Source organism: Alternaria arbusti, assembly GCF_024043155.1.
Source record: "Alternaria arbusti strain BMP 1465 chromosome Unknown scaffold_5, whole genome shotgun sequence".
In the NCBI taxonomy this organism is placed as follows: Eukaryota; Fungi; Ascomycota; class Dothideomycetes; order Pleosporales; family Pleosporaceae; genus Alternaria; species Alternaria arbusti.
In genome coordinates this window covers 1558692-1578479 of record NW_026249945.1, presented here as the reverse complement: position 1 = coordinate 1578479, position 19788 = coordinate 1558692, and the positions used below count along the sequence as shown (strand labels likewise).

General features: G+C 53.8%; 6 protein-coding genes across 6 annotated transcripts; 1 reads left to right on the top strand and 5 right to left on the bottom strand.

Annotated features, from left to right (window-relative positions):
• Window positions 1-244: 244 nt before the first annotated feature.
• J4E86_005050 (uncharacterized protein) lies at window positions 245-823 on the bottom strand (the record flags this gene model as incomplete). The annotated part of the gene is made up of 2 exons (XM_051445586.1): window positions 245-766; window positions 803-823. 2 exons carry the CDS (start codon window positions 821-823, stop codon window positions 245-247), a joined length of 543 nt encoding a protein of 180 aa, XP_051303683.1.
• A 2711-nt stretch (window positions 824-3534) lies between these two features.
• Window positions 3535-4801, bottom strand: J4E86_005049 (uncharacterized protein; the record flags this gene model as incomplete). Its single annotated transcript, XM_051445585.1, has 2 exons — window positions 3535-3570; window positions 4025-4801. The coding sequence occupies 2 exons, from the start codon at window positions 4799-4801 to the stop codon at window positions 3535-3537; spliced, it is 813 nt and encodes a 270-aa protein (XP_051303682.1).
• Window positions 4802-5530: 729 nt separating this feature from the next.
• J4E86_005048 (uncharacterized protein) lies at window positions 5531-7359 on the bottom strand (the record flags this gene model as incomplete). Its single annotated transcript, XM_051445584.1, has 4 exons — window positions 5531-5795; window positions 6386-6459; window positions 6520-6890; window positions 6939-7359. The coding sequence occupies 4 exons, from the start codon at window positions 7357-7359 to the stop codon at window positions 5531-5533; spliced, it is 1131 nt and encodes a 376-aa protein (XP_051303681.1).
• A 3230-nt stretch (window positions 7360-10589) lies between these two features.
• Window positions 10590-13855, top strand: J4E86_005047 (uncharacterized protein; the record flags this gene model as incomplete). The annotated part of the gene is made up of 2 exons (XM_051445583.1): window positions 10590-11249; window positions 12203-13855. The coding sequence occupies 2 exons, from the start codon at window positions 10590-10592 to the stop codon at window positions 13853-13855; spliced, it is 2313 nt and encodes a 770-aa protein (XP_051303680.1).
• An 857-nt stretch (window positions 13856-14712) lies between these two features.
• J4E86_005046 (uncharacterized protein) lies at window positions 14713-16910 on the bottom strand (the record flags this gene model as incomplete). Its single annotated transcript, XM_051445582.1, has 5 exons — window positions 14713-14843; window positions 14903-15481; window positions 15527-15901; window positions 15947-16170; window positions 16219-16910. 5 exons carry the CDS (start codon window positions 16908-16910, stop codon window positions 14713-14715), a joined length of 2001 nt encoding a protein of 666 aa, XP_051303679.1.
• A 929-nt stretch (window positions 16911-17839) lies between these two features.
• Window positions 17840-18568, bottom strand: J4E86_005045 (uncharacterized protein; the record flags this gene model as incomplete). Its single annotated transcript, XM_051445581.1, has 1 exon — window positions 17840-18568. One exon carries the CDS (start codon window positions 18566-18568, stop codon window positions 17840-17842), a length of 729 nt encoding a protein of 242 aa, XP_051303678.1.
• Between the last annotated feature and the right edge of the window lie 1220 nt (window positions 18569-19788).

Genomic DNA, 19788 nt, shown 5'->3' with positions numbered 1-19788 from the left:
GTGATCATGCTGACATCGACTCGGACTGTCGGTGCTGTAAAGCTTTGAAATGCGGGAGAGTAGGGCGCCTAATCTGGACGATGCAGACACGGATGGGAATTTCGTGCCTGGTCAGAATGCCTGGCCTACTTCCTGCCAATGCGTCCATGGTTCCGCGGGTATCTCTTCAGTGTTCCTCGCCTGCCAATCCGCTCCACTGAGCCATTGGTGAGGTTTCTATCGTTGTGTCTCAGACGCCTGACTTTCACTGCTGTGCGAACTCAGGCTTCGTCTGCATGTTACTCTGCACATGACTCTTGAGCGCCGCCCAGCGATCTTGTACTGCATCAGCGCCCTGTGCCCCTTTCCCACTCCCGCCCACAAGCTGTGCCAGATTCGCATTGAACCTCTCCTTCTCCAACTTCTCCAGCTTCTCTTTCCGCTTCTTCGCACCCTTTGTTTTCTTCATGCTATCGGGCATCTTCTGGGGTTGCACTATCCGCGCTTGACTTGTTTCGAGCCCATCTTCCCCAGACTCTGGCAGGGCGTCGGCGAGCGACTCGAGGTTTGCGATGAGCTTGTTATTGGGGCGTCGCCGTTTTTGGGTCTTGGCAGAGGACTTTTCGATTTTGGATACAAACGAGGAGTGTTTGATCTTTAGCTTGTCGCGCTTGGAGGAAGGGTACGAGGGGATGCCGTCGGGCTTTGGGAGAGTTGCAGTGGTAGTCGTGGGACGGGCGGCGCGAGCGGACTTTGCGCGCGCTGTTGTGCGCTTCTTTATAGGCGCCTGGAGATAGGATTAGCATGCTTACACCATTCGTACGCGACCGGGATAACATACCATGGCTGTTTTGGGTGTGAGGAATCGTAGAGAGTTCCTGTCGCATAGAGTTGGTGGAACGCTCCTGCGCAAAAGTTCTTATCGATAACGACAAGTGCCGACGTCAACCACCCGGCCCGTGCGACCTTCACAGACGTACAACTCGGCTTCCGTCTCACAACCCTCCATCCGGATGTAACTTCGCGGCTAAAAGAGATTCACGACTTCATACGCAACTGCAACTGTGTGACCTTCTCCGACATGGTCCAACGGGCACATCGCCTCAGTGAGCTACCACGGCTCCTCATCGTGCCCCTTTGCTCATTCTTGCCGCATCTACCGGGCTAAGTCATGTGTTTCACTCTCCACAGACTTCCTGCCATCATGTACACGCTCGTGGTGCTTGAGGCAACGCGTTCATTCCCGCCAGGATGAAGTCCGAAAGAGCTGCCTCACTCGACGCCACCAACGGCGAGTCGGACTCCGCACCAAACAGCAAGCAGCAGTTCTTCTCGCAGCGGAGTCATCTGGTCATGCTTCATCCTGGGGCAGGACTGCTTTATTGAACACTCCGATGAGATTGCAGCATATCGGACTTGGCTAGGTGCGGCCCGTTCCCGACCACCAACTATTGGCTGTCTGTCGCATAACGATCCTCGTTGTGATCACCTATGATGCACTACGATGGTATGATTTCCCCTCGTTTTGTTTCTTGCAGGGTTCACTCCAGTAGAACATGTCATAGAAGCGATTGCCACAGGCATGTCAAGGTATACGAGAGAGTATTGCTTTTTCACAACCCCAAACCTGTCCTGAAACGCTATCATCTAACCTCAGCTGCCACCATCTGCGGGTTGGCAGCGCTCCGGCATGTACAACATCCCCGTATCACTGTGGCGCCATCCTTCATCCCAACACTACGGACCTGGGCTCAGCTCCACGACGGCCGTCTAGCCTAGATGCAGGCACGCGTGCGACCGATCAGCATCGAATCCCGCCCACTGCCGTCATGTTGTTCTACGATTCGCTGCGGATCGCGACTCACATCCCTTCCGCTTCTATTTGTGGTTCTCTAGACGAAACTATACGAACCCCTCATCGTCTCTGCCGCGACAAAAGGCAATCATTCGCATGACATGCAAGACGCGTAGTCCTGGTGACTCGGACTTTAAGGGAGCATTACGAACAGCGTATGCAGCTTGTCCGAAGTTCGAGAACATCTGACCCTATTCATCCCCTCGTAGCCGCCCACATGCTATTTCGATAAAGATTCATCAAGGCTCATTTCAATGCAATCTCCGAACCGCGCAAGACACGATGTGCGAACAAGCCCAGCATGAGAATGCGCTCATTTCAGCTCAGAATCATGGTACTATTCTGGTAATGGTAGCTTGGTTTCTTGCTTGCCTATTGGTATGAATTCCATCTGGATATCCATCTCAATGCTGATCATTGTCATAGGCTATATGCACTGTAGCACGAGTCGTCGCTCGATACAGATCTGAACACCTTCGCCATCTCTCGTCGACTGATGATGTCATTATCGTTACCGCATCGGTCTTTGCCCTTGGAAGCACCGTGATAATATCCACGGCTGTTGATTCGGGCCTGGGGAAGAGGGACTGTCTCCTCAGCGATGATGACTTGGAGCAAATCCAACTCAAGCTTTATGTTACGACGATACTCTTCGTTTTGACAATAAGCATCGCCAAAAGCTCGGTCCTACTGTTCCTCTATCATCTAGCAGATAGCACACTACGCAGGGCAAGCGTTCTACTAGTTAGTACAGTGGTCTTGATATGGACCATTGCAGTTTTGGCAGGCATGGTCTTTCAGTGTGAGCTACCGACGCCGTGGCTGGTGTGGACGGGGAAGTGTATCCCCTTGGTAAGTCCGATTAACACACCATGACTGAATTTGTTCTAAGTATAGTACAGATACCTTTCTGGATGATTGCCACCATCACGGATACTGTTCTAGAAACAGCTGTGATCACTCTCTCGGTACATCACATATGGACACTGCGGGAATCCTACCGTCAAAAGGCCTTGGCGACACTACTGTTGTCCATGCGCTTCATGTAAGCAAAGGATCTAATACTCAGCTGAGGCCCTGCTGACGTCCCGTGTAGCTTGGTTGCAGCATCAATCATTCGTCTGGTCTATCTTCGACAAGCATACGATCGCAATGGAGACCCCGCTTTCGACTCTTTGCCCTACGCTGTGGTCACACAAGGCCAGACGACACTAGCCGTTCTCATCGTTTGCAGTCTCTGCCTCAAGCCATACTCTGGCTTCCAAGCAGCCCAATCACCAGCCCTCAAACCCAAATCAAGACACTCGAAAAACTGGTCTGGTAGCATCACCATCGGCGGCACGCCCTATGAATCATACAAGTCGTTCCCACCACCGATCATACGAGAACCCCTGCTTGCTATACAAGCGAGCATGTCGACACCCAATTCGCCGGCAGGTTCCAGGCACTCACTGAATGAGGATATACTGCTGCCAGATACACCGATACCCGCACGTTCCGCTAGAAGACCTCCTCGGCCTCCTCCACCAAGTGAGGAGCAAAGACCGGATCTGAGTATGTTCACTCGAAGTCCTACTTCACAGCAGGCGCCAGTAGTGACGAAACTTACTGTTTGTCAAGAGAGAGAAAAGGGAATGGACCTGAAGTCAAGGGGCTTGTTGATCCGATAGAGCACATGTATCTCTGCTCGTTCAAAATAGTTATAATGTGTTCTGCTGGGCGGTTGCGACAAGTAGCTACGATCAACAATGCATTAGCCGATGTACCTTCATGCATCCGTTCCATGAATCTACATTTTACATCACCACCCCTCCATCAAGCCCACCACCCAATCAGCGCCATAATCGCCGCCCCAAAAAACACATACCCAACCATCAACCCCAGTCTGCCCAAATCCTTCGTCCTCTCTCTATCAAACAAAAAGTCCTTAGCCAACAGCTCCACCAGCCCACTATATATCAGAAACCCCGCACTAACCGCATTCAACACGCCCTGCACCATCAAACTGACCTTGCTCTCCGGCAGATATGTCGTCCTCACGCCCAGCCCCACGGCAATAGCCAGCGGCGTCGTGAGCCCATACAAGGCGCAAAGCGCCCACGGCATCCAGGTCTTGCCGCACGGAAATGAGATACTAGATAAGCGGGCCCCAATTCCCAACCCTTCGAAGGACTGATGAAACACTAGAACCGGATAGAGAGTACTGAACTCGTCGCCGACGACGCCGAGGTTCAGGCCGATGATGACGGAGTGGAATATGATTCCGAATTCGAGGACGAGGAAGGCGCCGATTTGCTGCGCGAAGGAGAGGCGGGCTGCTGTTGAGGTGGTGCATAGGGAGGCTTCGGAGTGGTAGCTGCGAAGGCTTGCTGTGTGTTTCCGGTGGTGGTCTTGATCCCCGTTTTGGTGGTCTTGAGTTGGGTTATTACCGGATTCTGGGTCCACCATGGCTACTGGTGCGACTCCGGTGGTGGCATTGTAGTCACAGCGAAGAAACGCGTTGTTGGAAACCTCGCTCTCTTCTTTCTTCACTCCAAAATGCCGTTCGACATATACTTCTGCTCCTAGATCTACGCAGAACACTGCCATGATGGACGTCAGCACTATGGCTGCACACCATGGATACTCCGCCCATGCTCCGCTTTCTCCCACACAACTCCCCGGGCCTATTGCTTCGTACGCCGGATCTAGCAGGTGGATAAATGCTGTTGCGACAATGACTCCCGAACCGAAGAAGCGCGCAAAGGTGTAGAGCCCGAGCGGAATCTTCCAAGATGGTTTCTTGCGCGCGATGACGGGGAAGTAGGTTACGAGGGTTGAGACGAAGCCGATGACGAAGATGGACGATATTCTTGCGCCGAGCATGCCGTTGTATTCGTTTTCGCCCACGGTGAAGTAGCAGATTACTTCGGCTTTATCGGCTGTCGTGAGGTCGACGTTGGAGGGGTCGAATGCTTGTGTCGCCATGATGGGCGGAGAGAGAAGGGAGGTGGGTTTGAAATGATGAGAGATACTATAGACTTCAGAGACTCGGACAGCGTCGTCTCTAGCTATCTTAATCCGGAACTGCAATTGATGTCCTCAAGTTCTCAGTGTAGTTGCGGCTCTGACGTCGGGCATTTTATCGTCTGCATGCCAAGTACCTTGTTGGACGATTGACAGCAGGCATTTCAAGCCACTGAGAAAGTGCAGTGTGTATGGTACTGCCCATGTAGGTACCGAACTACTCGGTACCCTCGGCATCTATCCCGTTCCGGAAGTCGTATACGTCGAACCTTTTTTTTTGACGTAGCTTCGCTGTTTCTGGTGTCTCATTATGAGGTTATAAGCTTTTGCGCCTCTAGCTACCCTGCGTGTGTACATGTTGGTATAGTTTGTACGCTGATATGCTTATTGAGATTTGGTCGTCATTGCTGCTAGCCCGGAGAAGACGTCTGACTGCGTTGTTGTATGCGCTCGGTAATGGGTGTTAAGCGTGGTCGGTGCGTCGGAAGACATGCAGGTGTTCGCTTTTTTACCCCTACCTACCGCTTCTTTGCATATACATACTACCACCAACAACTGTATACTCATGTCATGAATGCCTGAGTGATGTAGTAGATAGGAGGTATTCAGATCATTTCCACAATCTAAACCTATCCTGACGATGCACCGAAATAACCCACATTTCCTCATACCTTGACCCCATACACGCTTTCAGGTCTCCTCAGAGTACAACGCCTTCATGTTCTCCAGATCAGAAATAATCCTATCGATCTGACCCACATCCTCCAATTCAACCACCTGCTGATAGATGCCCGCAACGCTGATATTCCAGTCTGTCGTCTCATCGTAGAACGAATCATACGACGTCACCGAGGACGGTCGCAGAGACAACTCATCTGAAGCCCCTACCGGCGGCGGACCAGGCGAGGAGAAGACAGAGGAGTGCGAGGGCGACGGCAAGAAACCTACGGGTGAACTGGGGGAGCGGAACGCGAGTGGCATAGGGCGGTCGGGCGCTGACGTTGTTAGTCAACATGAAGTTTATGAGGGGTTGACGGGGATGTAGCGTACTGTTAGGTGGGTAATCGCCTCGTCCACCAGGTGAACCAAGGGATGTCGACCTCAACGCTTGTGATTCTATCACTTTTTCTCGCTGAAGGTGAAGTGAAGGCGGCAACTTGTCGATCCGCGGACTAACTGGCGACGAGAAAGAACGTGTAGGCGTCGTAGTGCCCCCATGTGTGGGGGAGTCGGCGGCAGCTTGTCGCTTGAGGATCGTAGTACGGGATTCACTAGACGTAAGAAGCAGATGTTAGTTTGTGTAATGTGTGAATGCAGCTATGACATGTGTATCTAGAATATGGGTGGTATTCTGGATGGTTATGAAACGCTGCTAGTAGTAGTAGTAGACATGGGCGAGAAGGTAGGTGGTTGTGAGACGAGGGTAAGGAGAGACATGGCAGAGGCATCTAGAACATTGCGTGACACCAAGCAGTGCCCGGACAACGCAAGTTCCCAATGCGTGCGCATCTATGGAGGAGGATTTGTGAAGTGGGCTTAGCGTACGAGGAGCGGATGTCGTGGACGTCGCGGCAGAGTTCTTCGAGGCAGAAGTTGTTGAGGCGGGAGAGGTTGTAGCCCTATTCAGTATTCACATTAGCTTCTCGTTTCCAGATGAATAACATGTCTTTGGGACTCACGCGATCGAGACCCAACTCCCTTAGATATTTCTTAGCTTCCTGGAAGTGCTCGTCGCTCTCTTTGATCCAGTAGCCGAAGAGAGAGAGGTGGACGTCTGCGATGGTCATGTTGCGGACTTCGTCGGCGTACTTCTTCACTTCTTCTCGACTGAGGTTGACGTGTAGGGACTCGTTGCGACGGTGGCGGCTGCTCGGTGTGGGACTCGCAAGGTCGTGGGCGACGTGTGTGCCTTCGCATTCTCCACACTCGTCTCTGAACCGCCGATTATCGACGCTATCGTCGTAGTCATACTGAGAGTAGTCACCTGGGTCGGCGGTGAAGACGGTAGGGTGGTCGTGTCCGAGGCCTTGGAGCTTGACAAACTTTCGGTCTATGGACTTGTTAGTTTGGGGTTGGAGTGGAGGTCGAGGGTACGTACGACGCTCGCGGATTTTCTCTCTCTCGGCAACAGTCATGAGATTACTAGGAGAAGGAATGTCCGAGCTGACGAGTGTGGTCTGCTGACTTGCGCGCTCGGTCTCGACGCTTGTGTCTCTGCCCTCGGACTCGGAGCTCATGACCTGCGTCAATGGACTAGTACTAGCGATACTGCTGCGGTTGCGCGCGAAGAGACTGCCAAAGTTCTTGATGCTACTCTTGCGGAAAGCCTGGCGCTGTCCTTGGTCGTCGCCATTATCGCTAGTGTTCTCCTGCACTTTGGGAGGTTTCGGAACGAAGCTGTCTTTGCGATGCAAATTCTTCTGTGACTTGGCAAGCTGAGGGTATAGCGACGGGACTGATTTTGGCGAGAAGTTGGTCGCTGCCAGCGTCGCTTGCATCTGCGCGTGCGGGAAATCCATGTTTTGAGTTCGGCGCGGCGGATACGTGTGCGTTCAAAGGGAAGGGAATGGAGATGTCGCCGAGAAAGAGACGCGGATATCGAAGTGTTGGTACGTAGACGACGTGACAGCGTTTGTCAAACTGCGATAGTGATCAAAAGGTAGCTTGCGCACTGACGTCAAAAGTGAAGGTGAATGTGAGCGTGAAGAGGAGTCGATATTGCTGGGTGACGTCCCAATTGAGCGATTGCGCGGCCATTAGCGGACAATAGAGGAAGTCTGAAAGAGGGGGGAAAGATGTCAGGATCTACCACGCGTACAACATCCCTGAAGGCTCAAGGAGTACAGATTTTACTTGAGATGAACGTGAGTCGATGCAAGATGAAGATTCCATGATAAGGTGAAAGTGTTGTTCTTGTCCTCTTCTGGGGTTGTAGCACCACCTCAGTCATCGAGATGCCGGTGGAGTGTAGGCATCTAAGAATGCCTTTGACTCTTCTTCCGTGATTTCGTATCCATCTCTTTCAACGAGACCAGCTGCGCTCTTGTATGACTTGTGAATTATGGTTGAGACCATCCGACCGGACCGCACGGCAGCATTTTCGTCATTCAGTGTGTAGCTCGAGGAGTCTCTTGCTGGCCTGGATATTCAGAGTCAGCTGAGTATCTTTCGACAAACTCCGCCATGTCTTGGAGAGACTTACTGCTTCGAGCGGGCTGTTTTCACCTTCGCACATGACGAGAAGCGTAAAGTCTGGCAACTTGCTGCATGAAGTCTGAGTCCAGTTGTAAAGCATGTTCAGCGGACGTGTAAGGACCTGCGATGTCGGAGGACTCGCTGTCAATGATCCGAATTCGCAATGCGCTCAGACAAGGCCGAACACTATGGACTTCAGGATGACTGGCGTTGGAATCTAAGGACGTGACACAACCGTCGTCTGGAAGATGACCGACTGTGTTGTCGCCCAGCTGTATGGTTGACCGCAGAGCATGAGATTAATCCTCACATCGGGTTCAGGGAATGATGAGTGTCAACGAATTGGTGCTGGCATGAGGGGTGGCACCCATGAGACAACAAGACCAGGGTAAATTCGACGGAAAAGCCACTCATCTTGTGAAAGAAGTATAGTTGACACAAAGATGGAAGGAGACAGTATGCGAAACGGAACCTCGCTCCTGAGACGTCCTAGACTTCGTCTTGCTCATCTTACCTACGTCCACACAGTCTCATTCCAGGAGATTAAGAGCAAGCGCATTTCATCTGATGCAAGCTCCGAGCCTTCATGTGGTTCTCACTGGTGAGAGAATTAACAGCGATAGACGGTCCAATTCACGGCAGTATGCAGGGCGATCAGGTGCAAATCCAACACTGTTGACGTCCCACACCCAGCGTTGGCTGCATCCAAAGGGCAAGTCATGCGCGGACAAACAAGTAGTGTTGCATGGTCAGATGAGGTTCAATGGAGACATACGTGCAAGCTGGAAGGGAGGGTCTGATGGCGGCTGTTGAGGGTGGTCCCGACGCAGAAAGTTCCTTGGCGACCCGCCCGCGGGCGTCTTCCAAGTTCCTGCTCCCCGCTCAAAGGGCCGATGCAACAACACGTAGGATCGACTTATCTCGGTCAATAGCCGTTGACAGTCAAGCTTCACCTGCATGCGGTTTCTTCTTGGACCTCGTCTCGGCGATCCTGACCCTGCGGACGGCCCGAGCTTCTGTCCCGCGGCCTGCGATGACTGCGACACGCAACATTTCCTATCAACTACCCGAACGGCCTAAGAGCAATCTGCAACAATCTCATCGCTTACCATGACCCCTCACGGACGCGCATCGGGTTAATCTAAAAAGGCTCTTTGACGCACGACTGTGTCTACAACTGGTATGGCATTCGTACACTCCCACCAGTAGCCTGCATGGATCAACCTCGCACGGCGCTTATGGGTGTTACACAACACTGCACAACGGTTTCTGCCGCGAGCAAGATGGGCTATACCCACTTTTCAACATCCTCGATATTGCGGCGCAGTCGTCCTTCACCAGACGCGCCGGACACTGCCCTAAGTTCTAGGTCGTCATGAAGGACAGGTTTGGCGTGACCTTCGACCACTCAGGCCTTGGGGGCCAACTCTGATCAGCGAACTCATGATCCTAGCTCTAGGCGCCTGCGAGCCCCTTCACCTAAGCATGACCGCTGCCCGTTTCGAGGTGTAGGTAAGTTCCTCGGACCTGATGTCAGACCACAAGAAGAAGGCGTTCTTGTGTATGGTTCGCTGCCCTGAAGCTCCTCCAGTTCTCGTTCCCGAGGCGCTCAGCTGAAAAGGTGCTTCGTCGCGCTGATTTGCTAGACCATGCAACAAAGTTGAGCGAATGGGGGCTGTGAGCCGCCTTGCGTCGAGACCGAACCACGACAGCAGATCCCAGCCGTTCAGGACAGCACCCGATGTTGGTCCACACCCCGGGTCCCCGTTGTTGGCACTTCCTATCCTGCAGGCGCTGCTCTATATGAATTGCGGCGTGGTTGATGCAAGTTGTCCGCCGTCAGCCAATGAAGCGCTAACTTTAGCGCCCCCGCGAGTTGGGTCGCCAATCATGCCCTACTTAGCCCCATATCCAACGTCCTTCATCCTTTAGGAGCTTTCCGTGCCATGTCGCGACGGCGGGGTCAGGACAGGCGGCTCTCGAGTCTTGACACGCGTATAGACCAACGGGCGTAGTCCCACATTGCCACCTCAGTAGCAGGAATGCGCAGATAGATCTGTCAGCTGTAAACGGTGTGGTACGCACCGTCGCGGCGCGGATGACGCGTGTGTGGTGCATTCATATAACAAAAGTGTAGCCTGCAGATCATAGGTTGTACCGCTTTCAGCCCTCTGTTATCGTTCTGTTTCGTTTGGGGGCGCAGCTTTGGTCTCCTCTGCCGTCTGATTTACCCAGTTGACCGGTCTCGTTGCTACGCCGCAATACTCTCCTTTCGGTACTTACGTGTCTACGGGTGCCGCCTTCTTTTACATCCTTCGCCGCCGCCTTTCCCGCGCTTCTTTTCGTATCGTGCGTCTCGTTCGCACTATCACACAACGCCTCCGCGGTTTAAGATTACTACCTTCATTGAAAAGCTTGTCCCTAACTTGGCACTGTCACACCCATAGACATGTCTACACTGTCGGTGCCGTCGCCTAGCCTGGGCTCGGGTTCATTGGGTGCCAGCATCCACAGACCGCTCTCCACTCACGGGCTGCCAAAGCAGCCGCGTACAATGTCACCCGAACGACCACATCGTTTCTCCGCAAAGTCCACGAAGAGCTATCCTCCTCCAGCTCTTGTACACACTCCTATGACACCACAATCCCTGGGACCAATGTCTCCCCCACCAATGTCAGCAAAGTCTTTCGGCACCTTCATCGACTCGGAGCCGTCGACGCCAGCCTACTCACCAAGGATGGACCACCAGTGGGACGACTCATCGGTGGTCCTAGTCCGTCCCATGTCCTCGTCTTCTGAACCTTCCAGCCCTACTGAGCCAGTATGGCGCATGCTACAACCACTGCCTGTGAAGGCCCCACCAAAGCCCAAAGCCAGCACCGTCAGAGCTCAGTCCAAAGAACCGGTCTCCTCTGCCAAGGAGATTTCATCACAGACATCGCTTTCATCGCACCCTACTAAGCAGGCGAGCTACGTCAATCGCCCCCACGCGATCAAGCTAGCAAGCCTATCACAACAAGATTTCCCCCCGAAGAGCGAAGACATTCCACAGGGTGATGTTACATCACCTCAGCCGACAGCCAGCACTCCCACAGCGGCCGCCTTTGGAAAACTGGCAAACAAGATGAAGTTGATGCTCCGGCGTAAGAACACGAACGCAAAGAAAAAGGAGAAGAAGAAGCGAGAGTACGAAGAGGTAGACCGCATAGAGGATGTACACTGGACAGAGATGTGACCTCCACCTCACACCAAATGTTTCGAGCATCTCAAAGTCCGACGTCTATTGCTACACACGGAGATGGGGAGGAGGCTGGACGCTGCGATTCCTGGTCGGTGTATCGTACGAAAGCATCCGGGAATTAATACAAGGCATCGGTGTCCGAAGAAAGATGGAACTGTATCAGAACTACACATCAAGACCGTTGCTTATACTCGTCCGGTCAGATTAATGAGCTGCTGGCCACCAACATCACTCTTGTCGGCGTATACGTGGCGTACTTGATGTTTCCCTTTGGTTTTGGGAGGCGTTTTGGATCCTTATGGCTTTCATGAGTTGCACAAGCAAGTAACGAAGATACCCAATCCTTACCATAGCCTATTATTAGCAACTATCTTTTCATCACTAAACTCGTAGACACCACTGCCGATGACCATGGAGCGATGGTTTCACACTAGAACTATCTATAATGATCACACAGACACGATCAAACAGCTTGTATCCCACAAAGGCCTTGCAACTATAAGCCAGCGCATGCTTTTCTGGACTCATTGTTCTCGTGCCAAGCACCTGCCCGATTGCTCCACGTAAAAGGGCGATCAAACTAGCGCGTGCACAGACCCTCAAATCTAAGCTCCACAACGCGCGAGAAGCAGAACACATCTCACCCAACTTGCGATACAGGTAGCATTCAAGGTAAAATGATTCCAAGAAGGTTGGGAAGCGCCGTACGGCTCAAATGCGCCGGTAAAGCACAGCCTCAAACGCGGTTACAGAGGCCACTAGCGGTGACGACCCGTGCTTTACGGCCACACACAGGACGCGTTCTGTCAAGTCCGTTATCACGTGCCCTCTCGCAGACAAGACTCCTACCAACCCATCCTGAGAGTTCAAGAACCAATGAAAAAGATACTCCCCTCTCTAACACGCGATGGAACCAACCAGCCAAGGACCCCACAACCACACTCCTAGAATCACGCTTCCCAACCAAAACCGTCCTTGTACTCCTCACCCTAGGCGGCCTAGCATACTACTTCGTCGACATAGTAGAAACCGACTGGACAGACAGCGTCTACGGCGCCTTCGAAACCGGCGACGATGCATCCCAACTCGCCCAACCCCTCCACTTCTACTCCTCAAAAGAAGAAGTCCAACACATCCTCGACTTCCACATCCCAGACCCCAGCGCCCCGATGAGAGACCCCGCCGTAGCGAGGTTCTTCTCGGAGCAATTCGACAAGCTATGTTACGGATGGATGATGACGCCCGATGATTCAAAGAAGGGTGTCGAAGGCATGCCAGACGTGCAAATGCCCATAACACACGGATGCCGGTTCCGCAGCAACGAGCCATGTGAGGATTTCTTCGCACTAGGAACGTCGCCTGGTCCCGGGCAGAACCTGTGGAATTACTGGACTGTACTAGATGGCCATGCAGGACGACACACGGCATTCTACCTCCAATGGACACTCATCCCCATGGTGTCCTCCGCGCTCAGCACCCTAACACCGCACGCCTCAAGCCACCAAATCGAAAGCAGCATAAAAACCGCCTTCCTCGCCACGGACAAAAGTATCATGTCCCGCGCCAAAACAGCCGCAGCCTGGTTCCCCGCCGCCAACGCCGCCGCCATCGCCGCGCTCACACCCGCTTTCTCTGGGTCCTGCGCGCTACTCGCTGCATTCGATCCCCAAACCTCCAAGTTACGCGTCGCCTGCACAGGAGACTCCCGCGCCGTCCTCGGCCGCTGGGACCCCTCCACAAACACCTACACCTGCATCCCCCTCTCGGAAGACCAAACCGGCTTCAACGCCAAAGAAGTCGAACGACTAAGCAAGGAACACCCCGACGAACCCTCCGTCATAGACCCCAAAACAGGCCGCATGCTCGGCATAGCCGTAACCCGCGGCTTCGGCGACCACCGCTGGAAATGGGATAACGAGACTATCAAGGCGTGCCAGCACAAATTCTGGGGTACGGCGCCCCGACCGGGAAATCTGAGTCCCCCGTATATGACGGCGGAGCCTGAGGTTACGGAAACGCAGGTTGTGAGGAGGGAGCCAAGGGATGGGATGCTGTGTGGTGATGATGGGAAAGCAGAAGGAGGAGGGAAGAGCGATTTTCTCATCCTCGCTTCCGACGGCTTATGGGATCGGATTTCCTCAGAACATGCCGTCGAGTGCGTTTCCCGCTATCTCTCTGCGCGCGCCCGTGGCCAGGGTTCCGTGAAGCAAGACCCGGAGCTCCTGCGTAACCCCCCTGTTTTCCCCTCCAACTTCTCCAGCTTGGACCCGGGTGTAACGTGCGACCCCGCAGCGGGCGAAGACGTAGACTGGAAAGCGACCCCGGAGTATTTTGCGATTGAAGATGAGAATGCGGCGGTTTGTCTGGCGAGGAATGCGATGGGTGGGAATAGGAGGGGGTTGTTCCTTGGGGTTTTGGCGGGGCCGGAGCCGCTGAGTAGGAATGCGGTGGATGATACTACTATTATGGTTGTTTTCTTTGATAAATTGGAGGAGGGGAAGGCGAGCAGGGGTAAAAAGGTAGAAGAGAGTAGGAGTGGGGATGGGGAGAAGAAGAAGAGGTGGTGGTGGCCGTTGTGAGGGACGAGATGACGGAATGGGACGGGATGTGACTATGTAGAAATAAAGGCAAGAAACGGGAGGGAAGTCTAGATATCGAAAAGACCGAGATTACACGTCGTTATAATAATCATCAACAAGATCGATGTGCTCATAAACAGGAGACACAGCCTCCCCACCACCCTGGATAATCTGGATATCAACGAGATCGGTGTGCTCATGTCATGACAAGAAGCCACCATCACCCCTCCTCCTCCCCTCCGCCTCCCCCACCCACCCTGAAGAAGAAGAGGTGGTGGTGGCCGTTGTGAGGAAGACGTAAGTACATAAAAGAGAAAAGAGGAATAGACAATGTGACAGCATGGTTCATACGATGAGATATGAATGGCTTCCTAATTTCGTTTCAGACCTAAGATGCCAGCTAGTAGACTACACAAAACAAAAGCAAGAGAGTAGTGATGTTGATATCCTCCCAATCTCGCCCCGTCTCACCAAAAAAAAAACGCCTTCCACGCCTCCAGCCTCAGCTATGCAAATGCTCCTTTCGCCATCCCCTCAATCAAAACAAAAAAAAGAGAGAGATAATGATATCAAAGCCCCCCATCCGAAAAACGCAACAGTCCCGCCCTCCGCCTGACTTTCCTCATCTCCTCATCTTTCCCATCCCTACTCCTACCCCTCTTCACACCACCTACCCACCCCCGCTTAAAGCATAACCCCAACCCTTTCCAAGCCCCCCTGCCCATACCCCAATACATACACCTGCGCGCCCATTGCCCACTCGCATAAACAACGCCATACCTCTCCCTACACACACGAATATCGTTCCGAGCCATGTTGAGAGCAAGAATACATGGCTGGCCCACCTCCTAGGAATACTACTGTAGGAAATCGCGTTGGACGTTGATGAAAGCGCCGGGCCCGCCGTCGTCAGCGAGCTCGGTGACGAGGGCCTCGGTTTGTTGGATTAGGCGTTCGAGGGCTGCGGAGGAGGATTTGCCGAGGGAGACTGCGTGGGTGTTGTTGTTAGTCTGAGCTCTTCTTCTGCATCTTCGATCTTGTACGTACCTAAAATAGCGCTATTGAGTTCCTCAGCAACAGGCGCACGCCCCGAAATCTCCAGTAAAGGCGCCAGCGAACTCTCCCGCGCATCCGCATATGCTATAAGCGCAAACGTATCCTCAAGAGCGCGCTTGACCTCCCGTCTTGGGTCGTTGGCAAATTCGGATTTCAGCTCCATGCCATATGTTATAGTTTCGCTTGTCGCTCGTTCGCTCTTGGCTACCTTGTCTTCCATGTCGTCTTCGTCTCCGACTTCCAAGTAGTCGTCTTGGTCCTTGTTGTCCCAGCTGGGTGGTGGGTTGTGTACGCCTAGTTGCTCGTCGAGCTCCATTTCGAAATCGTATTCTTCTGTTGCGGTTGAGTTGCGCTTGTTGGGGTTCGAAGCGGTGGATCGTTTGGATGATGGTGCTGGTGCGGATTGGCATTGTGCGTTCAACTCTCCGCATCGTCGGATCATCTCGATGAACTTTCGGCAGCGGAGTTTGAAGTAGATGTTTTCGTTGTCGCGGAGCACTGAGGGGTAGTATGCGGTGGTGTGCTTAAGCGCCTTGTCAATGTCGCCCTCGAGAATCGCTGTCCGTATTTCTGCTTCCTGTTAGCTTGCGTTTGTACCCTGAGGGACGAGCTTACTTTGTCGGTTCAGCGCATCCAGATCCTCTACTGCTGCTCGGTATGAAACGTCTTCCTCGTCGTTATTCGCAAGCGCTCTCGCTTCCTCGACAATCTCATCCGAGAAGGCTCGTGTAGTCTCTACATAGCCGTCGTGCGCCAGATATTGTCCCACCAACTGATGTATCAACGCATCCTCGCCTCCCAACGCACCCGCCTCTGTTTTGGTCCGGGCGATCTCAGCTTGTATGGCGGCCTTCTCGTCTTGTACCATCTTGTCAATATCGAAAGCGAAGGGTTCTTGGCCAAAGTTGACGCGGACCATCTCGCCGGGCTTCTTCATGCCTACGGTAGGATAGTACGGCATATTGGGTTTCAGATCTCGGAAAGCCGTCCCTGAGCTCGTTAGGACTATCCATTTCTCTCACTTCGCGTACTCACCTTGCATATGACCATTCTTTGTGAAGAACGCAGTATTTGTCCGGAAGTTGATGCCACAGCCGATAACATCCAGTGTGCCAAACTTAGGCCCATATGATTTTCCGGAAGTGGTATTACTAAAGACCTGGCCATCGTCGCCATGGTACGCATACGAGTCGGGCTCCCAACCCGGTATTCTGCTGAGAGCGACTTTGGGTCCTGAGAAGCCTACTCCGATCATTCTACTGCACAGTTGATTAGTGTGTGCATCAAAAGGTGTCAAACAAACATACCCGTCTTTCCCCTTAGAAACGACAGTGACCTCGTAGTAGTAGATCCCACACTGCCGTGGCATAGGAAAGTCCGCGCGAACCGACGCAGCTTCATCGTGTGTCTTCTGTGAGCCGGAGAACTTGGCCAGCCTCTGACCATCCTCCAGCTCAAGCTGGGGAAACCTGTCTGCGTCGTTCCACCGTGTCGGCCATGGCGCTACCGGCTCGTCCACAAAGACCGGCGCACGCTCTACTATCTCATGCGTGAGACCGCGATGTGACGGCGCCATCTTGTGCAGGTTGACGCTGCTAGAACTAGTAGACAGCGAGCCTGCATTCGACGAGTGCGTTGACTTGTAATCCCGCTGGACTGCCAGCTTCGCCTTATGCGCCTCTTGTAACTTCTCGGCGTGCTTGGACCCGCGCAGGTAGGAAGGCACGAAGAACGGAGGTATATCCTGTGTCGACCCTCCCAAGCCATGCCAGTAGCCAGACTGGCTTGAGTATGAGGGCAGTGGCCCACCGGCCCTTCCGAAACTCGTAGACATGTGACCGTCGGCGTCGATGGAGCGAGAGAGGCGGTTCGGGTGCGATGTTGAGCCGCTGTTGGCGAGATGTGCAAAGGCGCCGGATCGGGTGGGTTGTTGGAATGAGCTATTGCTGCCGGCCGATGCAGCAGCTACTCTGGCGTAGCTGTCCCTCCGAGGATTCATAGTGATCGATAGTGGCGCTGCTGCCAACTACCAGCGTGTTCGGGCGGACGTTTGGAAGCGATCGCAAAGGGCGGACACGCAGACTACGCGAGTAGTAATGGTCGAGCGGGCGGTCGTAGTCGCTGACGGGGTTTGGAGACGTCCAACAGCGCAGTGACGCGTGGGCTAGCTGTGTCTGGCGCCGAGTGAATGCGGTACTCTGTGCTGGAAGGTGCCAACGGCAAGGGCAAGAATCAACGGCACCCGGGCTCCTGTGAAGCGATCGTCACAAATGCATTCATGGTATCATCAGCGGAGGATTTGCTGCAGGAAAGCTAGCGAAGGTGTGCTGGGCAGGTTGTACGTCAATGAGGTCCATGGGCGGAGGTTTGGATGCGCCGAGCTATCGGTGGAGATCCCCGCGATCCACGGGTACGATAACGCCATCCAGGTCACGCTCATCCTTGACATTCATCATACTATGCAGCTTCAAAAGTGGGCACTCTACAATCTCAAGACGCGAGAAGATACACTGTCACGTTGATATGCTTTGGCATGGCATATTGGCAATACCCGCTACCGAGGTTCTCAAGATGCATGCATGGACAAGTACTTGTAGTTTGATATGGATATTCAATTCTCTCCATAATGCTATGCAAAGCCCCTTTCCGTCTCTATCCGGATTCCATATCCGTATCCAGTATTTGTGATGTCCATCCACAACATACTTGTGCGCCGTACACCATGCTGCCCGTGGCATGCCAGTGACGCCCCAGTTGGCGCCTTTTACGTAGTGATGCAATCAATGCGCTCCCTCAACGCCAAACAAGACAAAGGAAGCAAGTCGATATAGTAAACAGGTAGCAAGAAATAAAGTAAGGTCGAGCCGCAAGAGGTGCAGGCTACAGCAGGAGTACATCAAAGGAAACGAGACCAAGAGCGTTCATGCCTCAAGCGGGAATAGGAGCAGGCGAGCTTGCTATGCCGTTCATGGGCGTTGGTACGGGTGTGCTGTCGCCGTTCAGTCCGCTCTTGTCGCTGATTGCGCTGCTCTCATCCTTCAGTTTGGACTCGCTGGTGCCGGTGCTGTCGCTCTTGACATCGTCGGCGAAGGCGCCCTTGCGGCCTGGCTGGTATGTAGGCACTTGCCACATGACGCCGGTGAAGCTGCGGACCTGGAATCCCTTCTTCTCCCAGCGACGGCACTTGGCCCCTGACCTGTCGAGGGCGCGCAGACGCTCGTTGATGGCTCCCAGGTTTGCCTTGGGACCTGCCTTGTTGATGGCGGCGGGTGCTGGGAAGGGCCCCTTGGAGTTGGGGTCGTTGATCATGTCGCCCATTTTCTTCCTCTTTGGCCCTGGCTTGGCCTTGGATGGTTTGGGGGTTGCGCCATTCGCGCCAGCTTCCATCTGCGCGGCACTCCGCTTGCTGCCGGGCTTGGGGCCCTTCCTCTTCGACGAGGGAGGGGCCAGCGACGACGGTGTGCTTCCGTTCATGTTGGGGGTTGAGTCGGCGGGCGTGGCAGCAGGTGAGGGCTCGTTAATCTGCGGCGCGGGTGTTGGTGGAGAGGGCTTGGCCTCTTCCTTGGGCGGCGTTGCAGGCTCGTGTGGAAAGTCTCGCAGAGAATCCGGTGATAGCTTGAGTGCGACGACGAGGGTCTTTGGTGATTTCGTGGTCATGTTCGCGTGCAGAGGAACGCGGCGATGATGGACGGAGATGGCTGATGGGGAGGGCAGCAGAGATGGTGGTGGTGATGGTTTGGCCTGCAGCGGTGAGGAGAGAAGACAGTGGCTCTGCCGGTCAGCGCGTTGGCGTGTCGGTGGCTAGGGTGAGCAGCAAGCTGGGTGAGCCGTGCTTCACAGGAAGTCGAGGTATCGTCGAGCTGATGAAGCGCGTCGATGCAAGCAGAGCGTGGTGAAATGCAGAGGGGGAGTTTGAGGGAGAGTGGGTGGTGACGAAGGTTGCCGCGAGGGCAAAGAAAGGGCTTCGCCGGCCCAGCTGGGGTGGTCGGTTTCCCAGATCATATTGGGCGGGAATCGTCGCTAACGTTTTCTCATTGTATTCCGACACTCCCAAGAGGAGGAGGGCGCACGGCCCCCAATCACGCTAGCCGCATTTGTGCTCTGGATATCTCACTGTCGCTGCTGGCAGGCAATTATCGCATGTGCATCGCGTTTTCCATTGCATTCTCCTGTCTGTTCCGCCTGCCGTGGTGTGCTCGGCAGGATGTTGGCGTTCGACTGGCGAGGTCCGTGTGGCATCGAGCTAAATTGCGCGTTCCATGGAGCGGCGGGCGGTGCGGTAGAAGCATCGCGCATCGCCCACCCGGAGTCTGACACCAACCCAACCTTTTCTCCATCCGAGACGCTCAGAGTCTGCAGTCCATCGGACATGGTTCTATACTTGGAATGCCCTTACTTTTCTGGGGTTCACCGCACTGCGACGCGCCTTGCATCCTAATCCATGGTTCTATCGAGGCGCATCAGCTTGCACAGTACCGCTGACTCTCATGCATCGCCCCTGGGCCTGATCACAATCCACAACCAGGGACAACGCCTACCAACCGAGGCCGAGTGACGTTTGCTAGACCTGCCGCCGCATCCATCGTAGCCCCAGCCATCCACGATTAATCTAGACAAGTTGCAGCTTTGGTGTTGCCTTCGCCTTGTCCGGAACATGTTTAAGGTCATCACGTTCAGATCAACGCCAATACAGGTTTCATCGTCGTTTGTGTGATGAAGCGACGCCGCGCCACGCCATCCGAAGTCAATCCGTGCCAATAATTGTGGACTCAAACATGTGCTACCGCCTACCATATGGAGGAACACGGTGCTACATTTTTCTCAACACAATGCGAGGTGGGTACGACACATGTAGTATGTCAAAATAGGTAGTCGCA